This window comes from Lingula anatina, chromosome 5 (assembly GCF_051362555.1).
Source record: "Lingula anatina isolate TDL-2025a chromosome 5, LinAna3.0, whole genome shotgun sequence".
In the NCBI taxonomy this organism is placed as follows: Eukaryota; Metazoa; Brachiopoda; class Lingulata; order Lingulida; family Lingulidae; genus Lingula; species Lingula anatina.
The window spans coordinates 22,021,087-22,035,033 of NC_141771.1; the positions used below are offsets into that span (position 1 = coordinate 22,021,087).

Below are 13,947 nucleotides of genomic sequence, written 5' to 3' on the forward strand. Positions count from 1 at the left end.
AAATCATTTGTTATTGTGGTAGAGAAGACACTTGACTGCTTGACAACATAAATCGATAGTTTTGTCAAAAAATGTTCCTCCACCTTACCTCTACCATCCAAAACTTAAGATAAGCAATGGAGGGGGGGGGGGGGTATAAAAAACTACGCACCTGAAATTGACTTATTTCAGTACATATGTTGAAAATGAAGTAAATAAATTGCATTGATATAGTTTTTAAGAAGGGAGCAGTCAACTTAACAGAGTCAATATTTTAAGTGTCTCAAACATTTAAAGCACCGAAACTCTCAAACGGGAGGTCTGCAAAGACAATGTCAAAGACTACGTATATTTATCAATTGATCAACTATATTATTGGCTTTCAGTTTTACCAGGGTTTCTGTTAATATCATCAAAATATTGATTTTACATGTTTTAAAATCCCTGTGCTTTCTAGAATTTATAACTGAACATTCAAACTTAAATAACAAAATAACACAACAACAACATCAACAAAAACAACAACAACAACAATGATAATTATAAAAATAATACACGCTGCTATTTCATTACAAAAGAGGACCAGGGTTATGTCCGGTGAATCTGAATAAGATGTCACGTGTGTAAATACTCAGGCCTTATAAACGAATTAGGCGTTTACCAACAGTACCCGCAGTTCTTTTAGCACTAACAACCATTTTAACCACATAAGCCACAAAATTACCAGCACTACCAGAGCGGATGAATTGTTAGTGCTAGGTATCACTTTGCTGGTGCTAAATAATTGCGCGGTGTGTTGGTTAATTCATGGGTTTTGAGATTAATATGGGCGTTAGTGCTAAAAGATCTGCGGGTACTGTTAATACAGTGGCGACTTTAGAGGAGAAGGGGGTCAGGGGGGGTACTGTTCCCCCTTCGACTTCTGAAAAATATATAATAGAATATTGACTAGCTTAATCATACTTCTAAACCGTACCAAAAGGCACTGTTTGCTCTCTAAAACACACACACACACAAACACAAACACACAAAATTCGGGGCCCTTGAGCAGGCCCCAAACCCCACACCAAGGGGGCGACGGTCGTTCCGGACCCCCTTCAAATGATCCTGGATCCGCCTCTGTTAGTAAACGCCTAATCCGTTTATAATTATAAGGTCTGACACTGGCCTCCACCAACGTCAGGTACAGTTGGATTTTTCACTAGATATTCACACCTATGTGTTGTCTTCAATTAATTCTATACAGTTTGCTGTCTAGCGAGAGTTAATGTATGGTGTTGTTATAACCTGGCTGGTCTCTGATATAAGAAATGGAAATATATATGCATGCTCTCAAGACTGTAGTTGGGTTGAGACAGACGATGTTCTTTCGCGTTTGGTTGTTAAATCATTCCTTGAACTTTCGTGTGAAATTTGGCCATCTCTTTATGCTAGTGACGTTAAAAAAGCACATAAGCATAGCACATAAAGGCGTCCAGTATTGACCTTGTTTCGTGTACAGGTAGGATACATGCATTAGGGCTTACAGCGGCATATCCCTACCGCCGTTATAGCTCTTACTATTATAAATACTGGAGAAGGTGCTGTAACTGTGGAATCCAAAATGACTGACGTCGTACACAGTTTCTCTGAGTTTTTTTGCAAACCTTGGTTTGCCGACAGTTTTGATATTCGTGGTAGTGTTGCTGTTAAGTCTGTGGATGCTGTCGTTGAGGAATCCTCGGGTGAACTGGCCGCCCGGACCTCTGTGTTTCCCCGTGGTGGGATGTCTCCCTCAGCTGATGATCAGCGGTAGAAGACGACAACCGACAGATCTTCTTCCATGGTACGATACATACGGAGATATTATGCACATCCAACTTGGTGAACAACACATGATAATGCTTGGGTCTTATGAGCTGATAGAAGAGGCTTTCGTGAGGAATGCAGCTACAGTCAGTGATAGGCCTACCTGGATATATCCTATAAGACGATTGGTCGGAAAAGACGGTAAATAAAGTGACTTCAACTTTTTAGCTTTCAAGTAGACAAGGATACTATTAGTATAATATATAGTGCACGGAAGGCAAACAACTTGATATTGTTTGGTTTTGATCATTATACTTTTAATGGATGGAGAAGGGCGTATACCCCCCCCCCAAATCTACCAAACAAATCCAACATTGGCTCATGCGCTCACATTTATTTAGGAACACACTTAAACTTAAGTGTGCAGTGTGAAGTCCGCACCGCTTGACCAGATGTCTTTTATGTAGATAGCCTATAGGCCATGTCAACTGGGGTTTACAGATAGCAACTGAAGCGTGCACCATTTAGTAGTTCAGCATTTCGACACCTGTGCATGAATGTGTGCGTGTAATTGTGTGTGCACCCGCACGCGTGTGTGTTTGATTGTGTTTGTGTTTATCTCCGTCTCCACTTTCGTGTCTGCTTTTGTTATTTTAATATAAAATAATAAAATAGATGGTATTTGGGAAATTGGGTCATAAAATATTTTAATTATATCTAAACTGCAGGTGCTGGAGTTATCCTGAAAAATGGACACGCATGGAAGGAGCTGAGGAGATTCACACTCTCGTCTCTTCGAGATTTCGGCCTTGGGAGAAAAAGTTTACAAGAAAAAATTCAAGATGAGGCCAGATACTTGGTGCAAAATATTGAAGATGAAAATGGAAAGGCTTTCTCTCCAAGGGATAGGGTTGCAAAAGCTGTCAGCAACATTATTTCTTTTGTAGTGTTTGGAGTTAGGTGAGTGAATAGCTACACTTTGCAACTAGAAAAAATTAAGAATAATTTGCGGAGGAGGTTATGTGTATATACTCCAAGTACTTGAACAAAATGAAACATTTTGACAATTTTTCTAGGAAACATACGTTACCTAGTATTAGCCATGACGCAAAGCCCCTGGAGTTACATATATTTATAAAAACATCCGTACGGCATGTCTAATTTACCATGACTAAACCATTAATATATATATTAATATATCGGAACGCGGTATAAAAATTAAAATTTGAATTTAAATTGAGACAGTCGTGGATTTTTGTTCCATACACATATTGTAAAAAATTCAACAACTTTGAATTATTCAATCTTATTTTTTTGACACATAGCATGTGAAATACACCTCTATATTGGGTTTGGGTGTTTATTTGCTGAAAAGCCTCACCACCCGCGAATTCTCGTTTCAAAATCTCTTGTGACATCACGCAGTATTTTTTCAAACCCATCTCGGATGAAGTCCGTTATGTTTTTTTTTATTTTATAAAAGTGACAATTTCCTTAAAACGCTTTCAGATATGACTACGAAGACACCCCAGAGATGTTGTCAGTTTTGGAGGAATCAGTGAGAATGAATAAAGGAGGACCCATGGCATTTACCAACTTGGCGCGCTTGTTTTTTCCGGTAATATGGATTTATTTGCAATATCTAGCATAGGACTTTTACATAGTGCTTATTATTCATTTTTATATTTTTCTCCTTTTCCTATTCGTCTCTGGTGTCATATTTTGCAATTAAATTTTGAGCAATACGAAATAAATTCATATATTTCGAAATCAGACCATTGTAGGCACACGTACTTACCTTTCTTGTAAAGTTTGTTTGACAAAGTGCGTGCCTTAAACCACAAGAATATATTTCGATTCTTACATAATTCAACAAAGTTTTATTTCATATGAAAATATACATTCTCCCTCGTGGACAAATTGTCAATTTTGTATTTGGTTCTTATAAAAGCCTGTTGCAAGATTTATGTTAAAAAAATCACAAAAACGCTATTCGTCTTACAAAGTTTGATAACTTTCAATTCAGAAGAAGAAATTCGTCCTCGTGGATAAATTCTATTGTTTGATAAGACAGGAAGTAGAACGGCACCGCCAGTCCTTTGATCCGGCTGACATCCGGGACTTCATTGACCTCTATATAAAGGTCACTCAAGAGAGATTAGATCCAGAAATTTACACAGGTATGTAACCGTTAAATGACAATTTCACGTACAGATCTGATCCCGACTTGATGTGATTTAGCAGACGACTGTTTTTAAAACGTACCGCCCGATCAAATGTCGATGATATTCAGATTGTAATCACCGCCCATTGATTGTAATCTTCGTCTACCTATTATTATTATTATTATTATTATTATTATTATTATTATTATATTTGTTTAAAGTTCATTATTGGCGTTATTAATTTCAGAATGGAACGTGTTCCGCATCATAATTGATCTATATTCGGCAGGAACGGACACAACAGCTAATACTTTGAGATGGTCCCTGGTTCATATCTGATCCCGACTTGATGTGATTTAGCAGACAACTGTTTTTAAAACGTACCGCCCGATCAAATATCGATGATTTTCTGATTGTTTTCACCGCCCATTGATTGTAATCTTCGTCTACTTATTCTTAATATTATTATTATTATTATTATTATTATTATTATCTTTGTTTTAAGTTCTCTATTGGCGTTATTAATTTCAGAATGGAACGTGTTCCGCATCATAGTTGATCTATATTCGGCTGGAACCGACACAACAGCTAATACTTTGAGATGGTCCCTGGTTCATATCGTAAATCACCCGGATGTACAGAAGAGGGTACAGAAGGAAATTGATCAGGTAACGACCCACAGTATTTATGAACAACAGCGAGAATCTTAGATGATCTTGTGTTCTTATTTCTTTGAATCTTTATTCTGAATGAAAGATGTGTTCAATTAATTAAGCCTCTTTGTTTGTAATAAATGTTCATGAATTTTGGCGTTTACTAATTTGCCGAGAGGCAGTCACGTGAGGCAAATTGTAAGTGGGTTGACCTCCCATAGCCAACACATTCATATTGGATCTCTATGGCCACCACATGAGCTGGAATTCATTAAGCAGTTCTGAATGTGATTTAATCATTTTCACTAATTAAAATACGTAATCGCATACCAAAGCTGGTACTTGGTATTAACTTCCCGTCAGCTGGGATAGTGGATCTTTGGCGTCGGTCAATTATCCCCGCTTCGCTAATTTGAACCAAGCCAAGAGGTGATCTTAGCCAAAGTCAGTAATCGTAGAATGTAACTAAATTTAAGCACGTGTTTGATAACCATATAATATACTTTGTTTGGTAAAATATTTTTTATCTAAGGTCATAGGTCAAGGTCGTGTCGCCAAGATGGAGGACAAGGCCAGGATGCCATTCACTGAAGCAACCATCTTGGAGGTCTTTCGCATGTCTACTGTTGGTCAGTGACTTATTTGCACTTTTTACATATTTCAAATTGAAATTGCCAGTAAAAAATCTTTATTTAACAAAAATAGCGATTCATCAGTGTCTGGTTAATTAAATACCGTCTTGGATTGGGACGACATGTACATGTAAGTAATAAATTGGAAAAACAAGGAAAATTAAAAGAAGAAAAGAATTTGTTCGATTTCTGGTCCTGTTTCCTGGGTGGAAATACACGTACTTCTCGTCTGAACAAACTTATGGAGAAGAGTATAAAAAGGGTGTTACGGCAACGAATAGAAGCATGCATAATTTATTTACGGGTAGTTCGGTCGAATTAGTCTATTGCAGAACAGAACCGATTTTACCTTTGGTGTCACTGATAAGTTGCTTTCTAATCTGATCTTCCCGCGACAAAGCGTCCCACCCTACACGCTGTAAAATATTACCCAACCTCTCGTGAATTCTCGCAAGTTGTCGAGTCTTGTATGACGTCACGCCGTTGTATCCATTCAAATAAATCCTTTCAAGAACGAAAAAATCTTTCATTCCATGTCATCAGTTCCCATGGGTGGTCCCCATGCCACCAGTGAAGCTACAACTTTGGCCGGATACACCATTCCCAAGGGCACCATAATACTGGGAGATTTGTACCGGGTTCTTCACGATAAGAAAAACTTCGAGGATCCTTACAACTTCAAACCAGAAAGATGGCTTGATGGCGATGGTAAAGTGATCAAGTCGGACAAAATGATACCATTTTCCATAGGTACGTTACTAAATATTCGTCCTTCATGTTACCATGCAGTGGCACATTGGTGAAATCATTACTTATTTATCTCTATGTAAACAACTAAACCTTGTCACCTAAAGAAATTCAGAATTGCTTAAATCCGATCTAATAAGAAATACATAAGAGCTACTTTATCTTCATTATATATATAAATTCATTTATGTAATTTAGTGTACACTTTCTCATTGTGATGTGTTATTTGTATTTCAGGGCCTCGTGTTTGTCTTGGTAAGGGACTGGCTGAAATGGAATCGTTCATTTTCTTCACCACGTTGCTTCAGAACTTCATCTTCAAGGTACCGGAGGGGGAGAACCCACCCAGTGGAGTGGAGGGTCTGAACACTATTACTTTCACGCCACACGATTACAATGTGTGCGCAGTTAGGCGCTAGAATTAAAGGAGGGTATCAAAAACTAAGCACCAGAAAGTATTTATTTCAGTACATATATTGAAACTGAAGTAAATAAATTGCATGGATATGATTTAAAGAAGGGGACAGCCAACTAAAGACAGTGAATATTTTTATAAGCATCGAAGTGCCTCAGGCATTTATAGCACCAAAACTCTCAAACGGGAGGTCTGCAAAAACATATGTTCCCTGAACAATGTCAAATACTACGTATATTTATCAGTTGATCAACTATACTATTGCCGTTCAGTTTACCAGGGTTTCTGTTAATATCATCAAAATATTGATTTTATATGTTTTTTAATCCCTATGCTTTCTAGAATTGATAAATGAACATCCAAACTTTTAAAAGTTTTGTTGATGTTGTTGTTGTTATTTTGTTATTAAAATAACAAAATAACAATAACAACATCAACAAAAACAACAACAACAACAACAATGATAACTGGAAAAGCACTCCAAGAGCGCAGACATCCGCCAAGGCAGCAAAGTCTCTACCCAATGCCCCACCCCTAAATTTTTTGATATCATTGATATTTGATTATTGATTGATTATTGATCCGTATCACCACCAAAAACTAATCATCTGTTCCTTGGCCCACTTCTGACAGTTCCTGAAAATTTCATCAAAATCGGTCCATAACATTTGAGTTATGTTGATGACAAACAAACAAACAAACAAACAAACAAACAGGGGTGAAAACATAACATCCTTGGCGGAGGTAATAAAAATAATACACGCTGCTATTTCATTACAAAAGGAGACCAGGGTAGTGTCAATTGAATCTGAATAAGATATCACGCGTGTAAATACTCAGGCCTCATAAACGAAATACGCGTTTACTAACAGTACCCGCAGTTCTTTTAGCACTAACAGCCATTTTAACCATATAAGCCATAAAATTACCAGCACTACCAGAGCGGATGAATTGTTAGTGCTAGGTATCACTTTGCTGGTGCTAAATAACTGCGCGGTGTGTTGATTAATTCATGGGTTTTGTGATTAATATGTTAATATTAATCATACTTCTAAACCGTACCAAAAGGCACTGTTTGCTCTCCAAAGCACACACACACACACACTCAGACACACACAAAAAAAAAAAAAATCAGGGCCTTGAGCACCATATACCACACCAAGTGGGAGATGGTCGGCTCCGCATCCTACGCCTGTCGTTCTGGACCCCCCTTCAAATTATCCTGGATCCGCCCCTGTTAGTAGACCCCTACCCAAAGTCACGTACAGTTGGATTTTTGACTAGATATTCACAGTAATGTCTTTAGTTAATTCGATACACTTGTCTATAGCTAGCGAGAGTTAATATATGCCATTGCCATAACTTGGCTGGTCTCTGGTATAAAATCTGTAAATATCTACTGACAGTCAATGAAAATGCATCAGAAAACTGGAAGAGCGACTGCGGGCCCTTGGATGCTAGAGGCTGGGGGGACCAAAAGACATTTGTTCATGTGAGCTTGCATCTTTTCTGACCTTTATTTCACCTTGTGAGACTGAATAATGGGTCATATTTAACACAAAATCTGTTATTTTCTTAATATGCCAAAGGAACTTAAGATATTATTTGATTAATACATGATGCGATTTCATTGACTGTCACTAATATGTGCATGCTCTCTAGGCTGTAGGTGGGTTGAGACAGACGAAATGATTTTGCGTTTGGTTGTTTAATCATTCCTTGAACTTACGTGTGAAATCTGGCCATCTCTTTAAATCAGTGACGTTGGATTGCCAAATACGCCTCTACAGTAATACCTGCAAGCACTCACGTACATAGCACATAAAGGCGTCCAGTATTGACCTTGTCCCGTGTACAGGTAGGATACATGCATAAGGCCTTATAGCGGTATATCCCTTTTGCCTTCTAGCTCTCAAAAATACTTGAGAGGTTGCTGTAACGGTAGAATTCAAAATGACCAACATCGTCCAGAGTTTCTCTGAGTTTTTTACAACCCTTGGTTTGCCGACAGTTTTGATATTCGTGGTAGTGTTGTTGTTAAGTCTGTGGATTCTGTCGTCCAGCAATTCTCGGGTGAACTGGCCGCCCGGACCTGTCTGTTTCCCCGTGGTGGGATGTCTCCCTCAGCTGATGATCAGCGGTAGAAGACGACAACCGACAGATCTTCTTCCATGGTATGATACATACGGAGATATCATGCACATCAAACTTGGTGAACAACACATTATAATGCTTGGGACTTATGAGCTGATTGAAGAGGCTTTCGTGAAGAATGCAGCTACAGTCAGTGCTAGGCCTACTTGGTTATATCTTATAAGACGAGTAGTCGGAAAAGACGGTAAATAAAGTGATTTTATTTAAATTAGATTTCCCGTAGTCAAGGATTCTATTAGTTTAACATAAGTAGGGCACGGATAGTAAACAACCTGATATTGTTTGGTTGAAATTATTAAAATTTTAATTGATTTAATGGATGGAGAAGGGCGTACCCCTACATACCCCCCAATCCACCATATGCAACATCGGTACATGCTCTCACAATTATTTAGGGACAGACGTAAGTGAATGATGTGAAGTCCGCACCGCATGACCAGATATATTTTATGTATATGAAGGGAATGTCAACTTGGGTTTTACATAAAGCAACGGAAGTAACAAGCAATAATTTAGTAGTTCAGCATTTCAGCATGTGTGCGTGTGTGTGTGAGTGTGGGTTTGTGTGGGCGCTTGTGTGATGATGATAATTGTGTGTGCGCCCGCGTGTGTGTTTGAATGTTTTTGTGTTTTTCTCCGTCTCCATTATCGTGTCTGTTTTTGTTATTAATGGAGGGTATTTGGGTAACTGAGTCATAAAATATTTTAATTATATCTAAAATGTAGGTGCTGGGGTTATCTTGAAAAATGGACACGCATGGAAGGAGCTGAGGCGATTCACACTCTCGTCTCTTCGAGATTTCGGCCTTGGGAGAAAAAGTTTACAAGAAAAAATTCAGGATGAGGCCAGATATTTGGTGCAAAACATTGAAGATGAAAATGGAAAGGCTTTCTCTCCAAGGGATAGGGTTGGAAAAGCTGTCAACAACATTATTTCTATCGTAGTGTTTGGAGCTAGGTAACTGAATAGCTACACTTATTAGCAACTATTAAAATATTTAAGATGTTTTAAATGAATTTGCAGAGTATATATGTATATACTGCCGGTAGTACGGTGTAGAAATGTAAGTAAAATAAATAAGCCAGACAATTCATAAAGGAAGTTCTATACCAGGGGCGGATCCAGGATTATATGAAGGGGATCCGACAGACCCCAGATGCGAAGCCGACCCTCGCCCCACCCCCTTATTGTAAAGTTGACGTGGGGTTCGTAGCCAATTGAAAGGCTTCAAATATTTTAGAGGGCAAACAGTGCCACATACGGTTTAGAACTATAATTCAGCTAGTCAAAAGTGTGATTTTATGTCCGAAATCGAAGAGCTGGGTCTGACACATCTGTCCTAAATCCGCCAATGTATACTATGTTAAAACGGTTGACAAACTTGAACATGGTACGTTTTTTCAAACATACATCTATTGTATAACAGCTTTGAATTGCTTCTTTAAACGAATCTCCCACCATAGTGTGTTTCACTTTACACCCAAACCCAATATAGAGGTGCAATATTTGATGTCGCAGGCATGCTATTAAATATATTTAGTGCTCAGATTGCAGACTATGTTTGATTATTTTAAGGTCCCACATGAAGAAGTTTGTATCAAAGTTTCACTCTCCTGGAACCTTGAATAATAAAAAATAATTCATCGTCCTACCCCAAAAAGGAACATACGTTACTGTCACAAATGCAAAAAGTCCAACTGTGAAACGTTTTACTCACTTTGAAAATTCAATCATCACTGGTTTTGGTCTTTGATTTATCTCCTACAAGTATAACGTTGTAAAAATTATAATGATCTTCTGTATAGAGCAGTTAATTGTCTTTGATCAACTTTAGTTTGCTTGTCCCTAAATATTTAAAAAACCGGGAAAAATACACCCTGCCGACAGTAAAATAAGGATTTATCAAATTATTTTTGCTCTCGTGCTCCAAATATTATATCAGAAATGTCAAACTATCATGGAATCACAATATATTTTTGGGTCAGCAAAAGAAAACATTTTCTCTAGCACCCAGTACTTGAACAAAATGAAACATACGTTACCTAGTATTAGCCATTATACAAAGCCCCTTGGGTTACAGTTAAAATGTTAAACATCCTTACGACATGTCTAATTTACCATGACTGAACCATTACAATATATATATATATATAATTTTTATACCCCGTATATATATATATATATATATATATATATATATATATATATATATATATATATATATACGGGGTATAAAAATTGAAATTTGAATTTAAATTGAGGCAGTCGTGGAATTTTGTTCTATGCACATGTAAAAAAATTCAACAACTTTGAATTAATTTGGGTTTGGGTGTTTGTCTGCTGAAAAGCTCCACCACACGCGAATTCTCGTTTCAAAATCTCGTGTGACGTCGCGCAGTGCTCTTTCTATGCTTTCTCGGATGGTGTCCACTATGTTTTTTTCTTCTGTATTTTCTAAAAGTGACAATTTCCTTAAACATGATTTCAGATATGACTATGAAGACACCCCAAAGATGTTGTCAGTTTTGGAGGAAGCCATGAGAATGAACAAAGGAGGACCACTATCCTTTTCCAACTTGGCGCGCTTCCTTTTTCCGGTAAAATGGAATTATTCGCAATATTTTGCTTAAGACCTTTTACACAGTGCTTATTATTCACCTATATATTCTTCTTCATTTCCTATTCATTGCTGGTGTCATATTTTGCCATTAAATTTTGAGCAATACTAAATAAATTCATATGTTTCGAAATCAGACCATTGTCGGAACAATACTTTTACTTTTCTTGTAAAGTTTGTTTGACAAAGTGTGTGCCTTAAACCACAAGAATATATTTCGATTCCTTTATCATTAAAAAAAAATTTTTCATATGTAAAATATATTCGCCCTCGTCGACTAATTGTAAATTTTGTATTATATAAAAGCCTGTTGCAACATATCACAAAAGTGCTATTCGATTCAAACAAAATTAGGTAACTTTCATTTCAGAAAAAGAAATTCGTCCTCGTGGATAAATTCTATAGTTTGATAAGACAGGAAGTAGAACGACACCGCCAGTCCTTTGATCCAACTGACATCCGGGACTTCATTGACCTCTATATAAAGGTCACTCAAGACAGGTTAGATCCAGAAATTTTCACAGGTATGTAACCGTTAAATGACAATTTCACGTACAAATCTGATCCCGACTTGATGTGATTTAGCAGACGACTGTTTTTAAAACGTACCGCTCGATCAAATATCGATGATTCTCTGATTGTAATCACCGCCCATTGATTGTAATCTTTGTCTACTTATTATTATTATTATTATTATTATTATTATTATATTTGTTTTAAGTTCATTATTGGCGTTATTAATTTCAGAATGGAACGTGTTCCGCATCATAATTGATCTATATTCGGCAGGAACGGACACAACAGCTAATACTTTGAGATGGTCCCTGGTTCATATGGTAAATCACCCGAATGTACAGAAGAGGGTTCAGCAGGAAATTGATCAGGTAACGACCCAAGATATAAATGAACAAGAGCTGGAATCTTAGATGATCTTGTGTTCTTATTTCTTTGGTTCTTTATTCTTGGCGTTTACCGTTTTGTGGAGAGGCAGTCACGTGAGGCAAATTGTTAAGTGGGTTGACCTCCCGTAGCCAACACATTCATATTAGATCTCTCTGTTCACTACGTCAGCTGGTTTTCATTACTTGTTTTAAACTATGTTTCAGTCAGTTGGGATAGTGAATCTTCGGCGTCAGTCAATTTACCCCACTTCGCTATCTCCACTTTGAACCGAGCCAAGAGGTGATCTCAGCCAAAGTCAGTAATCGTAAAATGTAACTAAATTAAAGCACGTGTTTCGTAACCATATGATATACTTTGTTTGGTTAATATATTTTTTATCTAAGGTCATAGGTCAAGGTCGTGTCGCCAAGATGGAGGACAAGGCCAGGATGCCATTCACTGAAGCAACCATCTTGGAGGTCTTTCGCATGTCTACTGTTGGTCAGTAACTTATTTGCACTTTATTTAATAAAAGTACCGATACATCAGTGTCTGCTTAATTAAATACCGTCTTGGATTGGTGCGACATGTAAGTCATAAAATGAAAAAAAAAAAAAGAAAAAGAAGAAAAGAATTTGTTGGATTTCTGGTCCTGTTTCATGGATGGAAATACACGTACTTCTCGTCTGAACAAACTTATGGAGAAGAGTGGGTGTTACGGCAACGAATAGAAGCACGCATAATTTATTTACGGGTAGTTCGGTCAATTAGTCTATTGCAGAACAGAATCGATTTTACCTTTGGTGTCACTGATAAGTTGCTTTCTAATCTGATCTTCTCGTTACAAAGCGTCCCACCCTTATCGCTGTAAAATATTACCCAACCTCTCGTGAATTCTCGCAAGTTGTCGAGTCTTGTATGACGTCACGCCGTTGTCTCCATTCAAATGAATTCCTTCAAGAACGAAAAATCTTTCATTCCATGTCATCAGTTCCCATGGGTGGTCCCCATGCCACCAGTGAAACTACAACTTTGGCCGGATACACCATTCCCAAGGACACCATAATACTGGGAGATTTGTACCGGGTTCTTCACGATAAGAATAACTTCGAGGATCCTTACAACTTCAAACCAGAAAGATGGCTTGATTGCGATGGTAAAGTGATCAAGTCGGACAAAATGATACCATTTTCCATAGGTTCGTTACTTAATATTCGACCTTCATGTTACCATGCAGTGGCACATAAGTGAAATCATTACTTCTTTATCTCTATGTAAACAACTAAACCTTGTCACCTAAAGAAATTCAGAATTGCTTAAATCCGATCTAATGAGAAATACATAAGAGCCACTTTATCTTCATTATTTATATAAATTTATTTATGTAATTTAGTGTACACTTTCTCATTGTGATGTGTTATTTGTATTTCAGGGCCTCGTGTTTGTCTTGGTAAGGGACTGGCTGAAATGGAATCGTTCATTTTCTTCACCACGTTGCTTCAGAACTTCATCTTCAAGGTACCGGAGGGGGAGAACCCGCCCAGTGGAGTGGAGGGTCTAAACACTATCACTTTCACGCCACACGATTACAATGTGTGCGCAGTTAGGCGCTAGAATTTAATGTAATAGAGCAATTGCATGTACATGTACATATTAATAATAATATGTAATAGTGCATTGTACCTTTGTATAAGTAACTATAGTATGTAAATAGACGTAATGATTTCGTATAGGTGGTGTTAGCGCTCTTTTTGTGCCACGTGAATCTATACTAAAAAGATACATCAGTGATCGGACGTGAAGAAAGTACTATATTCTATGTAGCAAGATCTGTTGGAATAAAGTCTTTTAAAAGGACAATACATTTGTTGTCGTGCCACGGTTGCACATATACACGGATTGAAACGATAAACT

At 37.5% G+C, this 13,947-nt stretch overlaps 2 protein-coding genes across 3 annotated transcripts in view; both read left to right on the forward strand.

The window, feature by feature from the left end:
• Positions 1–843: 843 nt before the first annotated feature.
• LOC106181211 (cytochrome P450 2J4-like) lies at positions 844–6,714 on the forward strand. Its single transcript, XM_087013527.1, has 8 exons — positions 844–1,968; positions 2,496–2,727; positions 3,277–3,385; positions 3,794–3,947; positions 4,464–4,600; positions 5,118–5,214; positions 5,761–5,967; positions 6,202–6,714. Exons 1-8 carry the CDS (start codon positions 1,680–1,682, stop codon positions 6,381–6,383), a joined length of 1,407 nt encoding a protein of 468 aa, XP_086869653.1. The 5' UTR covers positions 844–1,679; the 3' UTR covers positions 6,384–6,714.
• Positions 6,715–7,871: 1,157 nt separating this feature from the next.
• Positions 7,872–13,947, forward strand: part of LOC106181227 (cytochrome P450 2D14-like) — a 6,298-nt gene continuing 222 nt past the window's right edge. Inside the window, exons 1-8 of one of the 2 annotated variants that reach the window (XM_013565553.2) lie at positions 7,906–8,717; positions 9,260–9,491; positions 11,023–11,131; positions 11,522–11,675; positions 11,899–12,035; positions 12,438–12,534; positions 13,025–13,231; positions 13,466–13,947. The exon at positions 13,466–13,947 is cut by the window's right edge and continues 222 nt beyond it. In XM_013565553.2, coding sequence (XP_013421007.2) covers positions 8,333–8,717; positions 9,260–9,491; positions 11,023–11,131; positions 11,522–11,675; positions 11,899–12,035; positions 12,438–12,534; positions 13,025–13,231; positions 13,466–13,647 — 1,503 coding nt within the window. In that variant the 5' untranslated portion in view covers positions 7,906–8,332 and the 3' untranslated portion in view covers positions 13,648–13,947. Of the gene's footprint in view, positions 8,718–9,259; positions 9,492–11,022; positions 11,132–11,521; positions 11,676–11,898; positions 12,036–12,437; positions 12,535–13,024; positions 13,232–13,465 lie in introns of both variants that reach the window. The other variant, XM_087013526.1, reaches the window with a different exon arrangement.